This window comes from Notechis scutatus, chromosome 13 (genome assembly GCF_049901735.1).
Source record: "Notechis scutatus isolate UNSWTSFEM ecotype Mainland chromosome 13, rNotScu1.2, whole genome shotgun sequence".
NCBI classification, from domain to species: Eukaryota; Metazoa; Chordata; class Lepidosauria; order Squamata; family Elapidae; genus Notechis; species Notechis scutatus.
The window spans coordinates 5,647,301-5,673,664 of record NC_142021.1 but is presented as its reverse complement, the minus strand read 5'-3'; the positions used below and the strand labels follow the sequence as shown (position 1 = coordinate 5,673,664).

At 45.8% G+C, this 26,364-nt stretch overlaps 1 protein-coding gene across 10 annotated transcripts; it reads left to right on the top strand.

Annotated features, from left to right (window-relative positions):
- The first annotated feature begins 1,970 nt into the window (after window positions 1-1,970).
- Window positions 1,971-25,652, top strand: FBXO21 (F-box protein 21). 10 transcript variants are annotated; one of them, XR_015745269.1, is made up of 13 exons: window positions 1,971-2,253; window positions 6,498-6,633; window positions 7,429-7,523; window positions 9,114-9,235; window positions 10,303-10,449; window positions 11,848-11,984; window positions 12,260-12,396; window positions 14,183-14,359; window positions 15,545-15,677; window positions 17,279-17,469; window positions 19,471-19,628; window positions 22,445-23,217; window positions 24,694-25,652. XR_015745269.1 is itself a non-coding variant. In XM_087942807.1 (12 exons), the coding sequence occupies exons 2-12, from the start codon at window positions 6,511-6,513 to the stop codon at window positions 22,618-22,620; spliced, it is 1,578 nt and encodes a 525-aa protein (XP_087798933.1). In that variant the 5' UTR covers window positions 1,971-2,227; window positions 6,498-6,510; the 3' UTR covers window positions 22,621-25,652. The 10 variants fall into 10 exon arrangements, 6 of the variants coding, with proteins under 6 accessions (XP_087798933.1, XP_087798931.1, XP_087798930.1 ...); XR_015745267.1 differs by having other exon boundaries at window positions 24,691-25,652; XR_015745271.1 differs by lacking the exon at window positions 19,471-19,628.
- Window positions 25,653-26,364: the final 712 nt, after the last annotated feature.

Sequence of the window (26,364 nt, the reverse complement as noted above, 5' to 3'; positions counted from 1 at the left end):
TTCCCTCCCCAGCCCACTAACCTGCTTTCCGGCCCCATTCTCCTGTGCAGGGCAACCAAAGGAGACCCAGCCGATCAGCTGGGACTTAATGGGAGGCAGAGAATAGATGGTGGTGGGGCCAGTCAGGGGTGGGATTTGCCAGTTCTCCAAACTACTCAAAATTTCCGCTACCGGTTCTCCAGAACTGGTCAGAACCGGCTGAATACTGTTGAGGTAATTCCCCGTTAGGAGAATGAGCGCACACAGGGAGACGTAGTGAGAGTGGTGAAGAATAACACACAACCAGCACACAGATACACTGTATAGTAAAATGTAGGTATTTACTTCCAGTAAACGGTTAAGCAAAGTCCAACAAGCAGTCCAAGTCATACACAGTTATAGCAGTCAGTTTTCAGTCCAGGGATAATCCAATAACAAAGTCCAGTATCATAAACAGCTCAGTAGTAGACTCACATCAATCCAAGAATAACGATGATCAGCAACAGTCAACAGGGAAATGCAGGAACCAAAAATAGTGAACATCAGAACATGGACCAACTAGCAACTAGCAACACTCCCTGGGAAACCAGGTTTCTGGCTCCATCTTATGGCCGTTTGAGGAACCACACCCAATTACAATTTTAGCATTTCCTTAAAGAGAATCTAGCCCCTGTGATTTTTGTGCACTCTGATCATGGCTTAGCACCATGTACAGGCACCGCCAATGGTGGGGCTGCTAACAAACTGTGGTTAAATTTATGATGGCTTAATGTGCATGGTAGTGTAGGAAAACATTCTGTAAGCAGTACCTAAAAATGGAGAGCTAACAACTACAGGTTTATTAATAGAAGATTTGGGTTAAATTGTAGGGGCCTTGGCGCCCTCTGAGCTTGGTTGTTTTCTTGCAGACATATTTCATGACCCAACTAGGTAATGTCATCAGTGCTGCAAGGAAGTGGGATTGGAGGAGGAGGGGGGAGGGGAGAGGGGGGGGAGCAGGAGAGGGAGAGGACTGTGGCATTCTTGGTGTTCTCTGAGCTTGGTTGTTTTCTTGCAGACGTTTCATTACCCACTAGGTAACACCATTAGTTCCCTATAGCAAACCCCACACACTCACTAGCACTGATGAGGTTACCTAGTTTGGTAATTAAACGTCTGCCAAGAACACAACCAAGAGAGCACCAAGCCCCCCCCCCCCCCCCAAAAAATACAAGAGTACAATCTATTCTGGTTGCTTGCAGATTTGTTAAGCTCCATTCTCCAACTTGTGGCATTCCAAGGAGAGTGATTTTTAAGGAGTATTTTTAAGACAGCCTTTCGCCATTGTATCATGAAAAGCAGGGCAGTCTCTAAATCCACTAAAATGCTGGAGCCCCCCACATTCTTCCCAGCATTAACATCCCTCCTCCTCACCCTTCTGCCCTAAATAACTGAGAAGACGTATCTTTCCCCCATTGTTTTTATGTGTTTATTTTAATGAGGAGCTCCGAGGTGTGTGGACGGAAGGGCGGGGGGGGGGGAATTGAGCTGAAGGTTGCTGAGATTTCAGCATGAACCAAGGGATCCCCCCACCCAAAAAAGGCAAGCTGCTGAAGAGATCATATGATTGCACCATCAACGAGAAATCCTGTGGTTCTTCTGGTTCTGTGGTTTTGGCCGGGAAGCCAGCGGGTCAAGAAACGTACCCACAAATGTGAGCAAAACTTTCCTGGGATATATTGCAGGATCACTGAAAAAACCCCACTTCCCCCTGCAGCCAAACCTCTGGAGGAATCCGGTAGAATCCACTTTTCCAACTAAGAAATATTAAAAACATCGAGTTGCAGTTCATGGCAGGGAATTCTGGGTTGGGCTTGATGACCTCCAAGGTCCCTCCCGACTCTGTAAAAGCGGCCGGAAAGCCTCCTGCGCCTCTCGAGACGTCCCGCGAGGGAGAGGCGGGGGGAGGAGAACCCTCCCGCCGCGCATGCGCAGGCCCCTCTCTCTCTCTCTCAGGGAGGCTCCCCGGCAGCGGCGGCGCAAGATGGCGGCGGCCGAGCGGGAGGCCTGTGAGGAGGCGGCCAAAGAGGCCGAGGAGCAGCGGGCGGGCCCCGGATCCGCCCCGGCCCCGGCCCCGCTCGGCTTGACGGAGCTGCCCGGAGAGCTGCTGGAGCTCATCCTGTGCTGCGGCTCTCTGGGCGCCTCCGACCTGGGCCGCCTGTCCTGCACCTGCCGCCACCTGAGGGAGGCCTGCCAGCCCCGCGGGAAGGTCTGGCGGGAGCAGCTGCGGCGCAGGTGGGTGGGCGGGCGGGCAAGGGTGCCTCTGGGCGTGGGCAGAGCGCGCGGGGCGGGGAGAGAGAAGCGTTTGGCACCACGGGTGTGCAACAGAGTGCCTGGGCATGTGCAGAGTGCAGGGATACAGGAGGAGCGTCCAGGTTTCGCGTCACTGGAGCACCACCAGGGTGCCTGAGCATGTGCAAAGTGCAGGGGTAGAGGTGCCTGAGCATGTGCAAAGTGCAGGGGTACTCCCAAGCAGGTGGTGCTTCCAGGTTTTGCACCACGAATGCACCAGGGTGTCTGGGCATGTGCAGAGTGCAGGGATAGAAGACAGGGTACTCCCAACCAGGAGGTGCTTCCAGGTTTTCATCAGGGAGCATCAGGGGGTCTGGGCATGTGCAGAGTGCAGGGATACAGGAGGGGGTTAGTCCCAACAAGGAGGACTGTCCAGGTTTCGCACGTAGGTGCTGTCTGGGCATGTGCAGAGTGCAGGGGTAGAGGATGGGCTACTCCTAACCAGGTGGAGCTTCCAGTTTCACACATGGGTGCACCAGGGTGCCTGGGCATGCGCAGAGAGCGGGGATAGAAGAAAAGGATACTCATGAGGAGGAGGAGGAGGAGCTCCCAGGTTTTGCACCAGGGCTGCCCCCAGGGTCTCTGGGCATGTGTAAAGGACGGTGAGGAGGAGGAGGAGGGTGTCCCAAGTCCAAAGAAGCTGCCTGGTTTTGCAACTCATGAGGATGCACCAGGAATGGAGAGATTGATAAAGAGACGCTTCTGAGCATGGCCAGGAACAGAGCGATGAGGCTTCTGAGCATGGGCAGAAGGCCTTGTGGGGGAGGCAAGGAGGACGGATGGAATCCCAGCTGGGAAAGAGCTTCTGGGTTTGCAGCATGCGATGCAATCGGGGTGTCAAATTGGGAACGGGGTGTTTTGGGGCATGTGCAGAGAGCCTCTGGGGCAAGGAGGAGGGTGATGCCCCAAACCTAAAGGACTTTCCAAGTTTGCAACACACGGCTAGGTGGCGAAGGGATGCCTCTGGGCATGGGCAGAGGGCGACCATTTTTTCACACGAGCTTTGTAGCATCTCCACAATCACTTGATCCAAAATTCAGACGCTTGGCAACTGGCGTGTACTTACGACCGTTTGTAGTGTCCCGGGTGTGTGTGTGTGTGTTGCATGATCCCCTTTTGCGACCTTCTGGCAAGCAAAATCAATGCCGGATTCACTTAACGACCGGTTTACTAACTTATCCACTGCGATTCACTTAAAAACTTGGGCAAGAAAGATGGTTGAATGGGGCAAGACTCAACAAATGTCTCGCTTAACAACAGACGTTTTGGCCTCAATTGCGGTCGTAAGTCCAGGACCACCTGTGTAGGTGCCACTTTTTAAAAATATATCTTTTGTGTGCTTCGTTTTTTTGGTTATTCAGAGATTAGAATGAGTCAGTCCTGTTGGCCTTTTCCAAAGCTTTAAAAACTTGGCTAGGTACTTGGGCCTGGAGCTCAGAATGTGTTATTTGGCTGTACCATTAGTTGGTTAATCATCATGGCTGCTGTTTGTGGATGTTTTTACTGTTTTAATGACTCGTTTTGATTGTTTTATAATTTTAGAAGTGTAAACCGCCCAGAGTCACTTGTTGAGTTGGGCGGCTATAGAAATTGAATGAAAGAAAAACAACAGAATGATGGAGTTGGAAGGGACCTTAGAGGTCTTCTAGTCCAGCCCCTGCTCAGGCAGGAAACCCTACACCATTTCAGACAAATGGTTATCCAACATATTCTTAAAAACTTCCAGTGTTGGAGCATCCATAATTTCTGGAGGCAGGTTGTTCCACTGATTAATTGTTCTCACTGTCAGGAAATTTCATCTTAGTTCTAACTTGCTTCTCTCCTTGATTATATTCCATCCATTGTTTCTTATGAATCGTGTGTGTGTGTTTGTGTGTGTGTGTATCTTGCGATCTCCGGAACTAAAATTATATTTATTATACTTAACTAAGCTTTCATCAGCTTCTGCTGACATTGTCCAGAATATTAAGCTTTGTGTGTGTGTGTATACATACACACACATACACACACATCATACATATATACATACTACCATGCTAGATTATCATTTACCTATCTGTTCTCTCTTATTTCAAAAGCTTTCGGCTGAGTCGCCAGTGACATGTTTCCTAGTTAAAAATACTTTTATCTACTCTCTTTAATAGGCATCTGGTTGTCCTTGCTTAGGTTAAACTTTTTTTTTTTTTTATTTTACTATCTGGAGTTGACAAAAGGCAGGGTTTGTGAGGAATGCTTCCAGTAACTGACTTTGCTATTCCCAAAGCTTCTCCTATTTTTTGGATTATTATTATTTATTTTTTTGTATCTGCTTGCTTTCATCTCTGCCTTATGCAGTTCCTTTTCAGTGACAGATGAATTGAGTGGCAATGAAGGCCAGCGGGTGCCAAATGACTCTTTGCCTGGAATACGGTCACACACACACACGGCTACGTTATTATTGCAACTGTTTATTTTTTAGGCAGCGGGTAGAGAATAATTCCTCCCGACCCGAATTTTGCAGGGAAGAGGATTTTAAAGGCCTCCGATGTAATTACTTCAAATGGAGCCCGGCCCAAAGGAACAGGTCAATAACTCCAGAAAGTCTGCCAGAAAGTCTCACGTTCAAAGAAACGGCTGCTTTTGGAAGGCAGGCCTCCATTCTCGCCAGCCCACACGGTTGGATTTGAATCTTCGGATGGTCCAATTTGGCTGCTTGGCAGGCTAAAGCCAATCTCTGAATCGCGGATGCCGCTTGGAAGCAAACTCAGAGTTTTAGCTCGCTGAACTCGCTGGTGGTTCGGCCTCTTCTGCAGGTGCAGACAGTATATCTGCTTCCTTTGAACTGTTCATTCGGAGTTTTACAAGCCAACTGGCAGTTGGAAAAAGGAATTTTTTTTAAAAAAAGGCTTGTCTTCCTTTGCCAAGACATGAACAAAGCCAGGCAAACTTCACCTTCTCCCTGGAAGAGAAAATTTACATATATCCCTTTCCAGCTCTCTTTTGTCATTATTGACTCTGCAAGTGTTAATGCAAATGCTTGCAGGAGTTATATTTCACTCTCCAGCAGGGAAAGAAAGAGAGATTGGTAAAAGTCCTGAACTAAAAAGCAAAAAACATTGGAAGTAGGTTGTGTGGCATCATTGCAAGCTTCCATGGATATAGTGATGTGGTTTATTGGAGTTGTCCCTGGAGATTCTCAGCCATCCAGGCCATAGTTATCCCAAAGGTGCTTTTTTTTCAAGAGGCAACTGGATTGACTTTGTTTTTCCCTTGAAGACACTTCACTTCTCACCCGAGAAGCTTCTTCAGTTCTGAGTGGGTTTATTTGAGATGCATCCTTTTATTTATTAAAAACGTTTATGCGGCCATCCAGATTGAATCAGGCCTCTTCAGCCTATGGACCTGAGTCGTAAATAAATTTAGCAGAATTTGGTGCTTTGGATTACGTTAATCCAATGACATCTTTTAGAACGTTCACATAGTACGGCAAATAAATTTGATAATATTTATTCAGTCACACGTGTATATATGACCCTTCTTTCCCTTTGACTAGGCCATTATAGTGGTTTTTTAGGCGCCAGTGCAGCAGCCTCCCTAGCTGATGGGAAAGGAAGAAGGAATTGATGGCTGCACCCAAATAATATCATTAAGCTGTTTATTTTATGTAATTAGAAGGTTCTGTCATTGAGGAGGATGTGGTGGGTCTGTTACTGATCGGGATTCCCAAAATAACAGCTCTGCAGAGCTGAGTGGAAGACAATTGTTTCCATACTAAGCCATTTGTTCAGGCTCAGCAGCCAACTTTGAAAAATCTCCCATCTTCCCACCCCCACCCCCGCCCCTTCCTCCTCACCCAAATTCAATGGACACTCGGTGTTTCTCAGTCTTGGCCACTTTGAGATGGGTGAACTTCAATTCCCAGAATTCTGGGAGTTGAAGTCCATGCATCTTAAAGCTGCCATGGTTGAGAAGCACTGCTCTACTGTTAACTTTTGGTAGATGGGCAACTACGTAAACTTGTTTAATTTAAAAAAAAAGTCTCTATAGCAAACCTAAAATAAATGGGTAACACTTTCCTCCCCTAACCTGCTAACAAAGGACAACCTTGGTTTGGTCTGCCCGAAGGTTAGCGTTTTGCTCAGATTTTTTAACTACTGTGCGTCGACTAGAGACAAATTTTCCATTCGGTTTGTCTTTCTCTGACACAGGTGGCCTTCTTTAATGAAATACTACAATCAGGCAGACAGTGTGAATTGGCTGGAGCAATATAAAGAAAGACATAAAGCAGGATTGAAAGCTCAAACGGTCGTCGCCTCGTTTTCCAAAAGGTTTTTTTCAGAGCACGTAAGGTGTTTTTTTTTTTCTTTTCCTGGTTGATCTTGCAAATAAAACCCAATGTATTGTCGTTACCTATTTGTATGCTGACTGGGGAATTCTGGGTTTCAAAAATCCACCTAAGCAAACTGGCTGGGGAATTCTGGGGAGTTGAAGTCCACCCATCTTAAAAGTTGCCAAGATTGAAAAACTCTGATCTAAGCAGTGCCTCTCCCTCCTGTCTTTCGAAAGCCGCTGCCACATTTTATCCCCTTTGGAGATAAAATGGAGATTGCTGCCTGGAGTTCCTGGATATCAAATCTAAATAATCGCATGTCAAGAATGCAGGTAGTCCTCAAGTTATGGCCATTTGTTCAACAACCAAGGGCCTCCTCCATCCCCCGAGGAACCCCACGGTTCACCTAATGACCACAACGGGGAGAGCCAGGATTGTGGGGACACCTTGCTTAATGACCACAACAACTTACCACACCATAATTCTGGGTTCAATGGTGGTAAGTCAAGAACTACGTGCAATTTTTTTTAAAAAAAAGGTATATATGCCCCATGAATCAAAGAAAACTTGTTTTCATTCTCAGTTTGGGAGCCCCCCAAACATGGAAACTCTGCCCCACAACCACAATAATTGAAGCAGTTTTGCTTCAAACTCTCATTTATTTATTTTTTTTGAATTTTATTTGGGGCTTGCAGAAATCAAATCTGCCAAAGTGATTTTATTTATTTATTTATTTATGAATTTGGGACTGATTATTCTTGAAAGCTATGCTTTAGCAGTGGAATAATTGCCCCGTTTTTTCCATTTAGGTGCCCTGCGATGGCTTCACTGATATCGAGACCCTCGATTGCCCCAGCCACTTCTTTGAAGATGAGCTGATGTCCATTCTTAATACAGGAGGCAGGTGAGCTGAGTCTAAAACCCTAGGAAAGAACATTTGGCGGTTTCTTCAGGGTGCGTGGCATACACATCGACTTTACGTTTTATTTTTAAATTACACTTGTGGTCCTGCATCTTCCCCAGGGAGCTCAAAACCAGCCTAACTTATCTTGCTAACAAACCTTTGAGGTAGATTCAGCTGAAAAATCATGATATACCTTAGAAGAATTAAGGATTTCTTTATATACCACTAAAAACTCTCGGATATCAGATAGTCAGAGTTGGAAGGGACCTTGTAGGTCATCTAGTCCAACCCCCCGCCCAAGTGGGAGTCCCTACACCATTTCTGACAGATGGGAGTCCAATCTCTTCTTGAAAGTCTGAAGTGATGGAAGCTCCCACAACTTCCGAAGGCAACTTCTGTTCCATGGGTTGATTGTTCTCACTGTCAGAAAATTCCTCCTTATTTCTAAGTTGAATCTCTCCTTGTTCAGTTTCCATCCATTATTCCGTGTCTGGCCTACAGGCGCTTTAGAAAATAGATTGACCCCCTTTCTCTCTGGGGCAGCCCCTCCCTCAAATATTGGAAGACTGCTATCATGTCTCCCCTGGTCCTTCTCTTCACTTCTCTTCTTGTAAGCTTTAACTGCGTAAAACGATGCATCACAGGGCAACAGTTTTTGAACCCAAGGTAACCTCAAATGGGTTGACTTACAGAACGTGTTCAAAATCCTGGACTCTCGTTCGGCAAATTTTATAAAATGTTTTATGACACACGAATGGTCATAAAACGGTTTATGGCATCATACAAAATGTCATAAAATATTTCCTGTGCTGATGTTTGATTTGGCTGCTCAGTTCAGCAAGGGGCTACTTTCAAGATAGATACATCTCGGAATATCTCCTTGAATTTTTAAGAATTGTTCCAGTACGTTAGAAGCTCTGCCGTTGTCGAAGGCATTGAGGGATCTGGACCTCTGAAAGGATGAGCCAAGGGGCCACAAGCTGGATTGGATCTAATCACTTTCAAGTTAAATAGCTAAACAGAAACTTTTCATATGTATTTGTGAAAATATTTCAGATATATAGTTCTCAAGTCTGCAGGGTGCGATTGTTTTTAAATGGGACTGTAATTCTGTGGTGGAGAAACGGTTAGAATACAGCATTGCAGGCTAACTCTGCCGACAGCCAGCAGTTCGATCCTGACCAGCTCAAGGTTGACTCAGCCTTCCATCCTTCCGAGGTGGGTAAAACAAGGAGCCAGATTATTGGGGGACAATAGGCTGACCTTGAAACTGCTTAGAGAAGGCTGTAAAGTAGTATAACATGGTATATAAGTCTCTTTTCTATAAGCTTCCTATCATAAGTTGATATATAAACAAAAAAAATGCTAGTATTTTAATAAAAACCTGCTTTTCTCTCTGGGCTCTTGATTGTCTTTCCTGTTCTCACTTTCCTATTATCATTTTTAAACATTGATCCAGGATTCCTCTTTACAATTGTAGTCTGTTTTCCACTCTTCCAGGTGTTTTAGATGTTTCCTTTAAATGATCAAACCTCTACGCTGCCTGTCTTGCTAAGGTGACTCACCACGGTGGTTTCCTTTACCCTGCAGGAAGGGCCTGACCTGGAAATACTATGCAAAGAAAATTCTTTACTTCCTGCGGCAACAGAACATTTTAAAGAAACTGAAGACTTACCTTGAGTACTCAGCCGATGAGCAATCCTTTTTAGAAGGTTGGTAACGTCCCAGAAAGATTGCCATGGACACTGTGTCACATTTGTAAGGCTGGAAGACACATTTGTAGGAAGCAGTCTGAAGAACTGTACAAAAATAAGGCAGAAGGGTTGCTTAAAGGAATGGGAGATTAGCATAGACGATTCTAAAACTGAAGAGGAAAGAAATTCCAAAGAAGAGCAGTTGAAAAAGACAAGTCTTTCAGTGAAAAAAAATGACCCTGTTAAAAAGTTTAAAAATTTAAATGTTAAAATATATCCATATATTTCACACTGAGGTTGGGCAGCCAACTCTATTTTGGCGTTTCTCAAGCATGGCCAGTTTAAGACATAGGGATGCTGGCTGGAGAATTTTGGGAGTTGAAGTCTACACAACATAAACTGGCCGAAGTTGAAAAACACTGGTCTAGTTTGGTTTCAAGCACCTACATTAGTGGGGCCTTCACCTAAAGGTCTGCTCTGTGATTCTTACCATTCTGTATAAAAACGACGTTTCCGCTTAGGATTGTAGTCTCTCATATCTGTCCTATGTAGATAGATAGATTGCAGTTGATCTGTCTACAATGAGATTCTGAGCTATGGTGGCGCAGTGGTTAGAATGCAGTATTGCAGGCTAATTCTGCCGACTGCCAGCAGTTCAATCCTGACTGGCTCAAGGTTGACTCAGCCTTTCATCCTTCTGAGGTCAGTAAAATGAGGAGCCAGTTTGTTGGGGGGTGGGCAAGAGGCTGACTCTGTAAACAGCTTAGGGAGGGCTGTGAAAGCACTATGGAGTAGTATATAAGTCTAAGTGCTACTGCCCTTCCTTCCCTCCCAGTGGTTAGAATACAGTATTGCAGGTTAACTCTACCCATAGCCAGGGGTTCATTTCTGACTAGCTCAAGGTTGACTCAGCCTTCCACCCTTCTGAGGTCGGTAAAACGAGGAGCCAGATTGTTGGGGCAAGAGGCTTAATCTGTAAAACTACTTAGGGCTGTAAAGTACTGTGAAGCGGTGTATAAATATAAGTGCTATTGCTGTCTGCCCTCCCAAACCCATTTCCTGGATCTGTCTTTGTCTTTTCGTAGGGGCCGTGCTGGTTGACCAATACTGTAACCCTTTGTCAGACATCTCCCTCAAGAGTATCCAAGCTCAGATTGATGACATTGCTGCTAAAGTGTGTACATTTCTCAAATCCAAAAACCCCAGGCATCCCACAGTGGAGCGAAAAGCAGGTATGGCGTTAAGCCCAGTTCTCTTGGGTCAGCTTTTTCTGTGGCAGACCTGCGGTGAAACCCATCCAACCGGGGTAGGCAGTCTCGGCCGCAAATTTTGGACCTGACTCATGGATAAATTTAACCCGTGAGTGCGTAACTTGGATTATCAAGTTATGGGTGGCTAGTTAACTCCCAGAGTTCCCCAGCCAGTATGGTTGATGCTGAGCATTCTGGGACGTGAAGTCCACGCATCTAAAAGTTGCTGAAGGTGGAAAAATAAAGATGTGACTGCACAGCAGCTTCCAGCAGCAAGAGGTCCAGCAGCAGAGCATGCTGGGAGTTGTCATTCATCCACACCTGAAGAGCATAGGTCGACTCAGCCTTCCATCCTTCCAAGGACCATAAAATGAGGAGCCAGATTGTTGCGAGCCAGAGGCTGACTCTCTAAACCACTTCGAGGGGGCTGTCAAGCACAGTGAAGCAGTATATAAGTCTGTTATTGCTATTGCTCTTCCTTCCTCCCTCCCTCCCTCCCTTCCTTCCTGAAGCAGTATTAGAATGCAGTATTGCAGACTAACCCTGCCCACTGCCGGCGGTTTGACCCTGACCAGCTCAAGGTTGACTCAGCCTTCCATCCTTCTGAGGTGGGTAAAAGGAGGACCCAGATTGTTGGGGTTTGCAAGAGGCTGACTCTGTAAACTGCTTAGAGAGGGCTGTAAAAGCACTGTGAAGCAATATATAAGTGCTATTGCCCTTCCTCCCTCCTTCCTTCCTTCCTTCCTTCCTTCCTTCCTTCCTTCCTTCCTTCCTTCCTTCCATCCTTCCTTCTTCCTATCCATCCATGGTGCACAGTGGTTAGAATGCAGTATTGCAGGCTAACTCATTGCTCATTGCCAGGAGTTCGATCCTGACCAGCTCAAGGTTGACTCAGCCTTCCATCCTTCCGAGGTGGGTAAAATGAGGACTCAGATTGTTGGGGTTTGCAAGAGTTTGACTCTGTAAACCACTTCGAGAGGGCTGTAAAAGCACTGTGAAGCGGTATATACGTCCTAGTCCTAAGTGCTATAATGTCTCTATCCTCTGATAGTTTTGTGGAAAAACAGGAAGAGGAGAGGTTACCTACTCCAAAGGGAGAAATGAACTATCGAACTAAGAATTGCCTTCGCTAGTTTAAATAAACCAAACGAGATGATGTGGTGGAAACTCTCGTACCTTTATTTTATTTCTCTTATTAAATTTGTATGCTGCCTATCTGGCTTACAAGGTCCCTTTAGGGACCCATCATCCATCCTCTTATCAACCTGACCAGCCTTGCTGAGAAAACTCGGTGACAACTCTAATGGAAGAAAGATGAGGTACAAATGAAGGAGAACCTTCCTTTCTCTTATTTTCGTTGCCTTTCATTTTATTTTTAAGGAGAGGCCTTGATCGTCTCTCAGGTGGAGCTGCAGAGGCAGGTTCTCGACGCCATGAACTGCGTCCTCTATGAGCAGTTGAAGTACCGAGGGAACGAGGTGGATTATTACAACTGTCAGAATTCATACATCCATCAGGTAAGGCGTTGTTGACCAGGCAAGGATAAATGTTTAGCCTAATATTTCGGTTTTCCATTCACTTCAATTTATTACAGTCCCTAGACCAGAGATCAGAACAAATAAAAACGCTCCGTAAATGTACCATTAAAAATTCTACTACGAAATAATCAATAAAAACTAAAATCACCGTATATAAATCGCCTCTTGGAAAAAAAAAAGCACTGTTGGGACAACCATGACCTGGATGGCTGAGAACCTCCGCCGACCTTCTCGTTCTTCTCTCTTTCCTCCAGGTTTTGATTCGCAGGACGGGAATCCCGATCAGCTTGTCGGTGCTGTATTCGACGATTGCCAAGCAGTTGGGTGTCCAGCTGGAGGCGGTCAATTTCCCCAGTCACTTTCTGCTCAGGTGGTGCCAGGGTAAAGAAGGGTAAGCTTTATTTCCACCCCCTTCCGTTCCACTTCCGTACGTAATTCCTCCCCGGCGAGCGAGAGGGGAGACTCTTGAGACAAGCATAATCTCAAAAGTACCTTTGTTAGAATAGCACCTGGCACATCTGTGGAATCTCAAAACTGAGAGTTTCCCGGACTTCCCACAATGTCCCAAACTACAGTCCATTCCCTTTGGTCTCCCATCATCCCATCCCATGGGCCAATCACGATCTGTCCCAGAGTTAAGATCCTTTTTCTCTGCTGCTTAATAACCTTGAACGAAGCAAAGAATTTTATTTTGTCTACTTAGAACTACTCAATTGAAATCACACACACACACACACACACACACACTTTCTCAGGCAATGTGGCAGCATGGAATATGGCTTCCAAAGCAGACAGGTACATTTAAACCAGGGGTGTCCAACCTTGGCAACTTTAAGCCTGGAGGACTTCAACTCCCAGAATGCCCCAGCCAGCAAAGCTGGCTGGGGCATTCTGGGAGTTGAAGTCCTCCAGGCTTAAAGTTGCCAAGGTTGGACACCCCTGGTTTAAACATTGCCAGGTTGCAATTCTCTTGTTCAACCGTGCCAGAAGATGAAGTCATCGTTTTGTTTTTAAAGAGGGGGGGTGGTATAAATGTGTTTCCACCCATGTGAAAGCAAAATGGTGATGCTCGGTTTAAGAAAGGCCCTGTTCCTTCGTAATAGAGAAATCTGTCCTCGCGAACATCGTCCTACAGCCTCATGAACGCCGGGAGAAGAGGTTGGCATGGGAACGGAAAGCTTATCAATCCAGCCCAATCCTAAGAGTTCGCTTCCCAGGGTTACAGACCCCGATGAGGGCACAGCTGCCTGGAAGGGAAAGAAGCAGATTTTTCCCCGGCCCATGAAGCATCTTTTTTTACTCGCGATGCTTTCAAAATGTTAAGCGGCGCCATTTGGCGCCGTCCAGCCTCACGGGCAGCAGACGGGCGCCTCGCCCTGCACCCCCTTTGCCTTTTGCAAAACCTCCACCGAAGCTTCCCAAACGGCTTTGGGGTCAGCCCTGCAAAAGAGTGCAGTCTTACGCGGTCGGTTGAGCCCAAAATTTATGTTGCTAAATGAGGCGGTGGTGAAGTGAATTTTTGGCCTCATTTTGCGACCTTTCTCGACACCGTTGTTAAACCAATCACTGCAGTTTTTAAGTTAACGAAGTGAATGTGGCTTCCCCCGTTCGATTTTTCCTTGTCGGAGTGGTGCAGTGGCCTAGAAGTGAAGCTCTCGCCTAACCCTCAGGAGGCTGTGAGTTCAGTTCCAGGTAGAGGCAGATATTTCTCTCTCTGGGCACAATGAGGATATATCTGCTGAACAAAACTCCGCACTGGCGACAGGAAGGGCATCCGGCCAGTGAAACACTCCACTCCATTCAGTTGCCCAAACTCCACCCCACAAGGGATTAGGGGGGTCATTAAAAGAGGATGATAGATTTTGCTTGTCAGGAGGCTGCAAAAGGACATGACCCCAAGGCACTGCAACCATCATAAATATACGCCAAATTTTGATCATGTGACCACAGGATTTGCAACGGTCGTGTTAAAAACGGTCATAAGTCACTTTTTTCAGAGCCGGTGTAACTTCCGGTCACTAAATGAACTGTTGTATGTCGAGGGCTAGCTGTGTTTCTCCCCTTCTTTCCTTTCTCCTCTCTGGGAAGCTAGGAAGGTCCAGTCAGGCGCCAGAGATGATGAGCAGAAGCAGGATCAAAAAGGAATCCCCCCCTCGGTTTCGTTTCTCTTTTGTCAGGAGCACAAATATATTTGACTACACGTACATTGATGCTTTTGGGAAGGGGCGCCAGCTGACGGTCAAAGAATGTGAATACTTGATTGGGCACCACGTGACGGAGGAATTTTATGGTGTGGCAACAGCCAAAGAGGTTCTGCAGCGAATGGTGGGCAACCTGCTAAATATTGGAAAGAGGTAAGAATCTAGCAAAGTTAGCATTAGCAGTCCCATTGCATTAGAGGAGTTCCAGGTCCCCATTGACCATGGCGGTCCAAGTCCTCATTGACCATGGCGGTCCAAGTCCTCATTGACCATGGAGGTCCAAGTCCCCATTGACCATGGAGGTCCAAGTCCCCATTGACCATGGAGGTCTAGGTCCCCATTGACCATGGCGGTCCAAGTCCCCATTGACCATGGAGGTCCAAGTCCCCATTGACCATGGAGTTCCAGGTCCCCATTGACCATGGCGGTCCAAGTCCCCATTGACCATGGAGGTCCAAGTCCCCATTGACCGTGGAGTTCCAGGTCCCCATTGACCGTGGCGGTCCAAGTCCCCATTGACCATGGAGGTCCAAGTCCCCATTGACCATGGAGGTCCAAGTCCCCATTGACCATAGCGGTCCAAGTCCCCATTGACCATGGAGGTCCAAGTCCCCATTGACCATGGCGGTCCAAGTCCCCATTGACCATGGAGGTCCAGATTCTCATTAACTATGGAGATCCAAGTCCTCATTGACCATGGAGGTCCAAGTCCTCATTGACCATGGAGGTCCAGGTCCCCATTGACCATGGAGGTCCAGATTCTCATTAACTATGGAAGTTCAAGTCCCCATTGATTATGGAGGTCCAAGTTCTCACTGACCATGGAGAAGTTGTGGTGCTCCACTACTGTAAGCTTTCAAGAAGAGCCTGGATAGCCATTTGTCAGCAATAGTATAGGGTGGTCAATTGTCTGTCCAGTCTCTTCTTGAAAGCTTCCAATGAGCAGAGGGTTGTACTAGAAGACCACCAAGGTCCCTTCCAGCTGTGTTATTCTGTTACTGTTAGAGAACACAGAAGGGTGGTTTAAAAAGGCAGCAACATTTGAGCCAACCGTTGAAAGAAACTTCAAAACTACAGCAGTTGCTTGAGGGTGAAAGAAAGGACTAGGTGCATCATAGCTCTTGACCAGCGGCAACGTATAAGCAACAGCATTAATTATGCATTTGATGCAACGTCTGGGTTGGTGACTGGTCAGCTAAGGGTCAGCTGACCAGCAGATCAGCTAAAGGTCAGCTAACATTGTAGTTAGTTGGCAGTGGGACATCACAGCTAGGTAGTGGTAAATGTATCTATGAAAACATGACTTGGATTTGAACCTGTTGGTGTCCTGTTTGCTAGGGAAAGCACTGACCAGTCATACCCACTCCTGAGAGACTCTTTGGACTTGTATTTGGCCATGTATCCGGACAACGTCCAGCATCTAATGCTCCAAGCGAGACTCTATTTTCACCTCGGAATCTGGCCAGAAAAGGTACTTTTGATTCGTGCTATGTAGGTGAGGCATCCGATGCATGAAATAATCAAAGGGGTGGATGGATGTTGCTTGGAGCGGTGCAGTGGCCTAGAGGCAGGGGTGGGATTCTACCAGTTCGCCCCTATTCGCTAGAACCGACTGTTAACATTCTGAGCAGTTCGGAGAACCAGTTGTTAGAAGAAATTACTGGCCTAATCCTGTAAGGAAGGCAGGAAGGAAACATTCTGGTGTTGCTTACAGAAACCGCCTCTCCGTTAACCCTTATTACATTCTTGGCAGGACTAGACTTCCTGTCTCTGCAACTTCTCTGGAGTTTTTTTTTCCTTCCTTTGCTGGTGCTTTGCTTGTGTGGAGCGACCATTCAAAGTTACAATGGCACTGAAAAAAGTGACTTAGGACCATTTTTCACACTTACGACTGTTGCAGCATCCCCACAGTCATGAGAGGCCAGGCGAGGAGATGCGTGCCTTGTTGTGAGTGATATTGAGTTGGCCACGCCCAGCCAATAACATTAACACCAAGCCATGTCCACCAGTCACATGACCACCAAGCCACACCCACCAACTAAGCCACGCCCACAGAATCGATTGTTAAAAAATTTGAATCCCACCCCTGCCTAGAGGGGGAGTTCTCGCCTCACAATCAGGAGGCTGTGAGTTTGATCCTAGGTAGAGACAGATATATTTCCCTCTCTGGGCACACTGGGAATCTATCTGCTGAACAAAACTCCTCATTGGCAACAGGAAGGGCATCCCGCCAATAAAACACTCTGCTAGCTCCATTCAATTGCCCAGACTCCACCCCACAAGGGATTAAAAAAAGATGATGGTGGTGGCTGATGGATGTTGCTTCTCCTAAAGAGCTTGGTTGTTTCTCCTTCTCCATTCTCTTCCCTTCTGAAAAATTGGAGCACATTAAACTCGGCCACTTTGTATTTTTGACTGGCCAAACTCCTATAAACCTTAAAAACATTGTTGGCAAGCACTATCCTATTAAATCCTCTTTCTCTCTCTCTCTCTCCCTCCCTCCCTCACTCACTCTGTCCCTCCCTCCCCCTCCCCCCTCTCCTTTTCTCTCTCTCTCCTTTTCTCTCTCTCCCTCTTTCTCCCTCCCTTCCTCTCTCTCTCCCCCCTCTCTCTCGTTTTCTCTCCCTTTCTCCCTCTCTCCCTCTCTCTCTGTCTGTCTCATGACTGCATTGTGAGTGCCTGCATTTTTGTTTTTTTGCAGTGCAATTTATGGTTTTTTTATTTTTTATTTTGGCCACAAATCAGCATTTATTTCTGGTTTATGCACACACAAAAAATCCACCCATGGGTTCGCTTACCGATTGCAAATTTGCTTAATGACCACGGTGATTTGCTTCATGATTTTTTTTTTTATAAAATTGAGTCAGTCGCGTGGTAACCTATTTCAACGACCGGCATGACTTAACAGTTGTCATTCTGGGCTCGGTCACCGTCGTGGTAAGTTGAGGATTAGGTCGCCCTATGCTAAACATCTGAAAAGGATGAAATAAATATCCTAAGATTGGATTTTCTAAATGCGGAGTTGTAAGATGATGATGGATTGATTGGGAGCTGTTTCCCCTCTCTTAAAAGGTTCTGGACATCTTGCAGCACATCCAGGCCTTGGACCCCTCCCAGCAGGGAGCAGTGGGCTACCTAGTCCAGCACACCCTCGAACACATCGAGCGTCGGAAAGATGAGGCTGGCCCGGAGGTGAAGCTCCATTCCGACGAGAAACACAAAGACGTCGTCTTTTCCATCGGCCTGGTTATGAAGCACAAAAGGTGAGCCGGGCCTGCCTGCCCATCCCGTCCCACCAGGATTCTGTCGCTGCAGAAGTAGGAATCAACACCCGTAGAACCAAAAACAACAACAACAACAGTGCAAGAGAGGTGTGATTTTGTCAGCCTTGTAAGGTAGACCAGTTCAGGAAAACACATGACCAAGTGAGACTGTTATTTTATTCTTATTAGAGTAATAAGTAGAAGAAATGAAACAAGAATGAATTCCTAAATAGATTATCTTATCTGTCTGCCTTTCTCTGTCTCTGTCTGTCTGTCTCTCTCTCCTGTCTCTTTCTCTTTCTCTCCTGCTCTCTTATCTCTTTCTTCTCTCTTTCTCTCCCTCTTTCTTCGCTCTCTTTCTCCTTTGTTTCTCTCTTTCTCTTTCCTTCTATCTCTTTCTCTCTCGTTTCTTTCTCTCTCTCTTTCTCTCCCTCTTTCTCGCTCTCCTTTATTTCTCTGTTTCTCATTCTCTTTCCTTCTATCTCTGTCTTGTTTTTCTTTTTCTCCTTTGTCTTTCTTCTGTTTCTTCCCCTCCCCTTCTCTCTCTCTCCTGTCTTTCTTTCTCTCTCCTGCTCTCTTCTCTCTTCTTCTCTTCTCTCTTCTCTCCCTCTTTCTTTCTCTTTCTCCTTTGTTTCTCTATTTTTCTTTCCTTCTATCTCTTTCTCTCGTTTCTTTTCTCTCTTCTCTCCCTTCTCGCTCTCCTTTATTTCTTTATTTTTCATTCTCTTCCTTCTATCTCTCTGTCTCTTGTTTCTCTTTTTTTCCTACTCCTTTCTCTTTCTTCTGTTTCTCCTTCCCCTCTCCTCTCTCTCTCTCTCTCTCCATCGTCTCCCAACCAACATTTCTTAGAAGACAAACTTTTGAATAGTTGCTTGTCCCTGTTTCTTAATCTCCCAGGACCTCCTCCATCACCCCAGTTTATTTTTATCCTTCTCCCTACCCCCAGCAACTGGGCAGGCTTCCATACAGCTCTGACCTGCAGCCTTTTCCATCTCTTGTTTGGTTAGAGTATTTCTGAAATCTAGCTTCATGCGAAAGTCTTCTGAAAATAAAGGTGCAGCCCAGTGCAGATAATCTACTTTCCATTTTGGATCATTTTTTTTAAAAAAAATATAGTTAAGTGAATCAGAGAACATGGTGGGAACTAAGGGACATATTGGTGAACGCTGTCTTTGCAATGCCACACTTTTTAAGAGTGGAATATCAGAGGGGAAAGTTCTGGCTCAGAACAAACTCTGCTTCCTGACTTTCGCCCTCTCTTGTCAAGCCAACCAAAACAAACAAACTCTTAACTGCTAGATGAAGCTGCTGACAAGTAACAGCTCCAGAAAGGACATAATCAGTGAAGAAATATGTACTAAATGTGGTTGCAGGAGAGGTGCTTTCCACTGTTAGCAACAAGAGGAGAACATGAATTGTTCTAAGTTGCAGCACGTGGGTGAACCTTCCGTCAGTCATGAATGAGGTTGTGAGCTTATATGTCTACGATAAAGGAGAATATTTGTAGCTTGGTGTGGACATGAGGGGTCCTTGTTGCTCCCTGAGCTGGCCTTTTTTCTTGCAGATGGTTCATGGCCCAGACTAGCTAATATCATCAGTTACGTAGTAGTAGCACTGATGATGATGATATTAACCTAGTTTGCGTCATGAAACGTCTGCAAAAAAATAAGCTCAGAGAGCACCAAAGGACCCCACCATCCTTCTCCTCCTCCTCCACCACTACCACCACTCCACAAACCCCACTCCCTTCTAGCACTGATGATGTCACCTAGTTGGGTAATGAAACGTCTGCAAGAAAACAACCGAGCTCAGAGAGCACCAAGGACCCCACAGTCCTCCTCTTCCTCCCCCCCCACTTCCAACATGCCAAAGAGTTTCCACCCAAGCAGACATCGCTTACGAAGATATTCCGCAGTGTCCATCCTTGTTCTCGATAGAGAATCTCTCAGCCTGCCTCCAACCATTGATGGCGTTGGGCACCCTCTTTCTGCTTGAATTTAGATACGGCTACAACTGCGTGATCTACGGTTGGGACCCAGCGTGCATGATGGGACATGAATGGATCCGGAACATGAATGTCCACAGCCTGCCTCATGGGCCTCACCAGCCTTTCTACAATGTTTTAGTGGAAGATGGCTCGTGCAGATATGCTGCCCAAGGTAGGCCAGCAGTATTCCCAGCAAACTTGTTTATGGTTTGCTTATCCACCACTTGAAAGGAAAAAAATTGGAAGGAAGGAAGGAAGGAAGGAAGGAAGGAAGGAAGGAAGGAAGGAAGGAAGGAAGGAAGGAAGGAAGGAAAAGTAAGAGAGGGAGGGAAGAAAGAAAAAGAAAGGAAGGGAAGGAAGGAAGAAGGGAAGGAAGGAAGGAAGGAAGGAAGGAAGGAAGGAAGGAAGGAAAGAAAGAAAGAAAGAAAGAAAGAAAGAAAGAAAGAAAGAAAGAAAGAAAGAAAGAAAGAAAGAAAGAAAGAAAATTGAAAGAAAACAGCCCAGTGCAGGATAGTTAATTCATATAAAGTTTCCCTTTTCAATAAGTCATGCTCAGAATTAATAGGGTAGAGCTGTCACTTCTTCACAGAGTGGGAGACAAAGAAAGTGGCTGTTGCCACATTTGCCTGCTCAGCAAATCAGGCTGGCAAACTTGAGGCTTCAAGGATGCATTTTGCTCTTGAAGTAAAATGGCCATCATACAAAAGGTAGACCCTTAAATATTAAGGTGTTCCATCTCAGGAATTGATCTCAGTGCAGAAGCGAAGAGTTGCACTGTCATTCCACAGCCCAGACCATTCTTGGGGTCTCCAGTTTCATATCATTTGAATAAAGAAGAACATTCATACTCAAGATTTGAAATGAGGGGAGAACCCTTCATGTTCTCTGGGCTTGGTTGGTTGTGCACTGATAACGTTGCTTAGTTTGGAAAAGGAAACGTCTGCAAGAAAAGAAGCTCAGAACAACAAGGACCTCACAGTCCTTGTTCCTCTTCCTCCTTTCCTCCTCCTCTCTGCACACCCCACTCCCTTCTAGCAGTGATGATGTTGTTTAGTTAGGTAATGAAGCATCTGCAAGAAAACAACCAAGTTCAGAGAGCACCAAGGACCCCTCGTATCACTTCAACAGCAGGATTTTTGGTGATTCCAAATCCATCGGTCTGCAGGACCATTGATGGGATCCAGCAGGGTTCTTTTTACAGCTAATAGTAGATCAACGTCCCATTCAGTCTCTGCTGCTTCTTGATGGCGCTGGGGAAACTTCCAGTGACTCCCAATCAACCGGTGTCCACAGTGCTGGTTGAAATGGAAATTCAGCCCAAGAGAGCTTTCCTGCAGAACAAGTGTTCATAGTAGCGGTTGTGTGTTCCTGCAGAACATGTGTGGGGCTTATCCTTCTTTCACAACGGTCATTGCGTCTTCCACGATAAGAATAGCATCAGAAGGAAAACCAACCTGCAAAGTTCCTGTTATTTTTGGTTACTTTGATCTTTATCCTTATTTAGCTATTTTAGGCTTAGGATAAATCAGTTCCCCCCCAGCAGATGGCACTCTGTACAACTGCAGATTGTGATTGCTAATAAGTTTTTCCTCCTATCTGCCTTTCTTCCCTTCGCCCTCCTCTTGCCTCAATAATCTAAACTTGGTCTACAACTCAACTTCGGTTATAGGGATATAAAAAAATCTCCCTCTCCAGGGAAATGACATCCAGGAATCTCATCAAAAACACACAGGAGCATAAAAGCCTCATCATCAAAGTTAAAATAGGATAACCACGGCATAGAAACAGGGCATGAGAGAAGAACGTGTGGCAGCCACCGACACATGTAACTGTGCAATCTTTCAGGACACATGCGCGCAGCCATATTCTTTTCCCCCCTGTTCCCCTGAGAATTGCCCTGTCCTAAAATTGTTCTTTCCTACAAGAAGGAAAAAAACGCAGCAGCCTTTCTATAAAATGGGCATAATAAATGCAAGTGGCAAACAAAATGTGATTTTGCAAGAAAAAAGGAGATTTCAGCAGCCTGGGCTTTTATTCAGCACCTTCGTTTCAAATAACTCAAGTTGATGGAGAGCAGCGAGCAGAAACTTCCTTCCTGGAAAACCACAGATATTAAGTCCCACCCAGCTTGGCAAGGTCAAATAAAAATTTTTTAAAAAAGGAGCAATTGCATAGATTCCAGAAAGGTGAATTTAATATATTGGCAGTCCTCGACTTATGATCACAATTGAGCCCCAGATTGCTAAGTGGAACATTTATTAAGGGAGTTTTGCTCTGTTTTGTGATCTTCCTTGCCACGATTGTTAAGTGAACCACAGGAGTTACTGTATTTTCCCGAAAATAAGACCCTGTCTTTTTTTTTTGCTACCAAAAAAGGCACCAGGTCTTATTTTGGGGGAGGGGATGTCATCCATTGACTAACATCACTTGCACACATCGCCCCCGGCCTCCTTTTCGCTATCAGAGGCCTTCAGGAACTCCTTCTTCTGTGGCCAGCAAGGCTTTCTTGAAGGCCTCTGCAGCCAGTAATGGAACTCTGGATCGATCCGGAGCTTTATTATCAGCTACAGAGGCCTTCAGGGAAGCCTTGCCAGCTCCAGAAAAAAAATGGGCCAGCAAGGCAGGTGTCGGGGTGTGCGAGGCCTGGCTACAACACCCCAAAGGTAAGTAGTAGGGCAGCTCCACACACACACCCCTCATCCCCACCCTATCTTAATTTTTACCTGTGCATCCTGGAGTGGACGGGATCTTAATTAGGGCTTATATTGGGCGCACGTGTCAAGCTAGGACTTACTTTCAGGGCAGGTCGTATTTTTGGGGAAACAGGGTAGTAACATGGTCATTACGCGAATCTGGCTTCCCCGTTGAGTTGAGCCGCCCAAAGAGCCGCCTCTCGTCTCTCGAGCTCCCTCCGTCTCTCGGTTGCTTCTCTCTTACGCTCCTATCCATGACACTCCCACCCTTCTCACTTTTCCCTTCCTTTCGCAGAGAATCTGGAACTCAACCCAGAACCTCACGAGATCCCTCACCCAGACATTGGTCGCTACTTTGAGGAGTTTGCCGACGCGTACTACGTGGCCAACCCAGAGCTGGCAATCCGATACCCTGAGGATATGGCGCTCACGCGTTTAGCTGGCCAGAAAACGGAAGAGAGCAAAGAATGAGACTTGTTTTATTTATTTTCCCCCTTTCCATCCCCTTCCTCTCTGCAAGGACAGAAGAAACTCTGTACAGTGGTGGTGGGGGATTTCATTACGGGGAGGAGAACTGCTGGTCTGAGGAACTGCACTTTGCTAGCTGGTAGTGAAACTCCGTGTTACATAACCTCTCGATTGCGTTGTGCTGACACTTGTCAAAACCATGTGGGTGGAGCAAAGTTTAGAAACCTCCTCCTCCCCCCCCAAATGAAGAGCTTCTGAGACTTAAAAAATAAGTCCTCATTCTGGAAAAGTTGAGTGACCTGCAAATGGAAGGCAGTGGATAATTTCCAGGTAGAATTTTCTGGAACTAACCCAACATCTGTCTCAGTTCAACTTCAACCAACAATGAGGTGCCAAAACCTTAAGGAAGGACGTTGATGCTTCCTTACTCAAAAGGTCTCCTAGAAAACCCCATCAGGATTTCTCTCCACTGCTTCAGGCCAACAACTCAAATTTTAAAAAAATAAAACCTGCCCTGGATGGATGTCGTTTTCCTGCAGGTTTCTCGGACTCGCACGCCATCCCACAAGACACCGTGCCACATGGGTGATGAATCTGGAGGTGAGCATTATTCTCCTTTTTTGTTCTGCTTGTTCGCTCATGGCTCACTCCATTAAAAAAGAAAGAAAAAGGATAAAACAGCATCACCCTGGGAAGGCAAAGAAAGCACCGAAGGACGTGGCCATCAATTGTCTAAAATGTCCTTTTCTCAGGGAAAAGATCTGGGAAGCTGGTCGATTTGCAAAAGCTGTCTGGCAGAAAGAACTGATCATGCTTTCATCAGTTGTTGTAAATAATATATTTCAAGGCTGTGGAATGTGTAATTTCTGAACTGGGGTGTCTGGGCAGAGTGCTGCTGACACTGGCTGGAGGAGGCAAGCTTTTAATCATCGCATTGTCAAGGATAAAATGATACGCTTCTCCGGTCTTAAAGTCCTGAACGTGGCTGTTTTGTAGCGGTGAAATTGTTATTTTCCAGGATCACCCCTTCATTTGCATGCTGTGTTTTCACGCACTTCGGCAAGCGCATTTCCCTGTGAAATTTAGTGCTAACCTACAGGGAGCAACAGCTCAGAGGTTCGAGTTAGACCGTCGCTCTAGGAACACGTGTGCGCCCTTCGACATGTGTACAGGTAGTCCTCGACTGGCAACCATAATGGAGCCTGCCCATTATGGTCATAGGTGCTCCAATACGAGGCCCAAAACTTGGAAGAGTAAACCTTTGGTTCTGGTGACCGACTCGAATTGGATCCTAATATCAGGTTTCCACATAATATACCCATAGCAAGCGAAACTCCGAGGCAGGTAGATTCCTCAAGGCATAGTTTTACTAGATACATCAAATTGGCACAGATCTGGTGAAAACCGACTCTAAAAGTTCCCACGGTTTTCACCTAATTGAAAGTACGTTTTTCCTCTTCCCTAGTCAATGGTCGACTCCTCTCTCTCTCTCTCTCTCTCTCTCTCTCTCTCTCTCTCTCTCTCTGACCAGGTATGAGAATGACCTTGATTCCCAGGAGAAAGTATTTTGTTTCGACTACAAAGCCCCAGCTATCTATTCCTCCCCTCCCTATCCCTCAGCTCCAGTGTGGCAACACTGAAATGTCTTCAAAATGGCCTCGGTCAGGTCAGCTTCAGGGTCAGTCATAAAGCAGGTCATCCCACAACCAACTCAATTTTTACGCTTTCTTTTGTGTGCTGTGGCCATTAAGCAAATCACCATGGCTGTTAAACGAGGCCATTTGTGCACGATGGGGCATTTTTGCCGAAAACCAGAAGTTACATGCTTGTTTTCGGCAAACACATAGTTATTTGCAGTCAGGACACCGCAAATGATTGCCCACCACCCGAAATGCAGGCACAGAACCGGGAGGACGTAAATCCCTTTTGGGAGATCCAGCGTAATTTTGAACAGTCGCTAAGCGAACGGCCGTAAAATCGAGGACTACCTGTAGATCTTTGGATCGCGGCGGTGGGGAGCCGAATCCACTGGTGGGTTGCCTGCCAGACTGACATAATTCTCTCTCGCAACAGCAGCCGCCAACGAGGATGACCTCCCTGGAGACGTGAGCCTGTGCCGACTCCCGGGCGCAGGGCCGTTGTCAGAATCGTCCTGCGAGATCCAACGACGCAGAAGCCTCAAGGGGGGCCGCGCAAGACCACCCTTCCTTCGCGGTTCCTTTAAAGCCAAACAGGGAGAGCTAACCTATGCAGTTCACGCAGCCCAGCCCTCTCGTTCGTTTTGGAGTGGCTTTAGCAATACACAGTCCACCTTTTAGCAATACGTGGTCTCTCTCGTCGACGGTGCAGCTGAAAAAACGAACCACGAAGCTGCCTCAGACTGCACCCTCCAGCCTGCAGCTGGCTGCGGGTCTCTGTTATCCCTGGTCGGATAATCTTGATCAGAAGTGGTTTCATTTCCCCCCTCTGGATTGTTGTGGGTCTGATGCATGCCTGCCACTCTCTTTCTTTCCTAAATTTCTGTTATTACTTTTTCCTCTAGCGCTTAGAATTTCTCCTTCATCTGAATGGTGCTATATAAATCCATCTTTCTCCCTCTCTATCTATCTATCTTTCTATCTATATCATCTATCATCTCCTATCTATCTATCTATCTCTTTTTGTCATCTATATCATCTATCTAATCTATCCATCTACATCATTCATCTACCTACGGTCCCTATATTTCCTTCTCATTCCATGTGTCCTCATTCTCTCTCTTTTTCCCCCTCTGTCTCTTTCTCTCTCTTTCTCTTTTTCTCTCTCTCTCTTTGTCATCTATATCATATCTATCTATCTACCTATCTACCTTCCAGCATTTTGAAGATATAAAAAAAAGCAGAATTTGTACAGCCCATCAATACCGTATGTAGTTTTGAACATAAAATGCACTAATTATTTTTAGGAGAGTTACAAATGTAGGAATATGTTTCTCTCCCTCCCTCCTTCCCAGCACTTCATGGTATTTCTGGAATAAAATGACACCCTTTTCAGCTTGTAACTGTGCCATATTCTTTCTAATATAAAGCCATTTCTTTTTTGGGGGCGTTTTTTTGGGCAGAAGTCAATGGGAAGCCCTACTCGTAAAGAAACTCGATAACTGTGATTACCAATTTAGGAAATTTGAATCCATGGTAAGTGTTAAGAACATTTGAACTGACTGTCACTGACTCTCCAAAAATACTTTGTGAAATAATGATATTTTACTCAAGAACTGAAAAGGGGTTTTGGCTCTCAGACAATTTGGAATTAATTTCCTTTCTGTCTGCCTTCAGCTAAATGTAAAAGCTCTATGCTTTTCTCTTAAAAAGATAACACATTTTGTACATTGCTAGAAGTATTTTATTTTTTCTCAATCACTTCATATTCCCAATCTACACTCTCCTCCTGAAAATAAACTCTTAAGTCTCAAAAACAGTTGACCCCTGGATTCCATAACAGTAGCTAAACCTTGATCCATAAAAATATTACACATTCAAGTGGGGGGTAAAAAGCATAAAGAATCAAAACTAAGACTGTTACCTTTAAGATTATATTTATTTATTTGGAAAAAATTATATTGCCACCTACTCGCTCACAGCTACTCAAGGTGGCTTACAGGAAATAAAAACCATAAAAGAAGTAAAAATGATAACCTCCCCACCCCCAATAACAACACACTGTCATATCAGCCACTTAATGGGCTCCATCCAGCTCTGGGTTCTCCAG

Excerpts from the sequence above, each read along its gene's own strand:
- FBXO21 (XM_087942802.1), top strand. The coding sequence starts at position 2,003 with ATGGCGGCGGCCGAGCGGGAGGCCTGTGAGGAGGCGGCCAAAGAGGCC. Across the intron at positions 2,254-6,497 it reads CGGGAGCAGCTGCGGCGCAG|GTGGCCTTCTTTAATGAAAT; the intron begins GTGGGTGGGCGG and ends TCTCTGACACAG. Across the intron at positions 19,629-22,444 it reads GTGCAGATATGCTGCCCAAG|AGAATCTGGAACTCAACCCA; the intron begins GTAGGCCAGCAG and ends TTCCTTTCGCAG.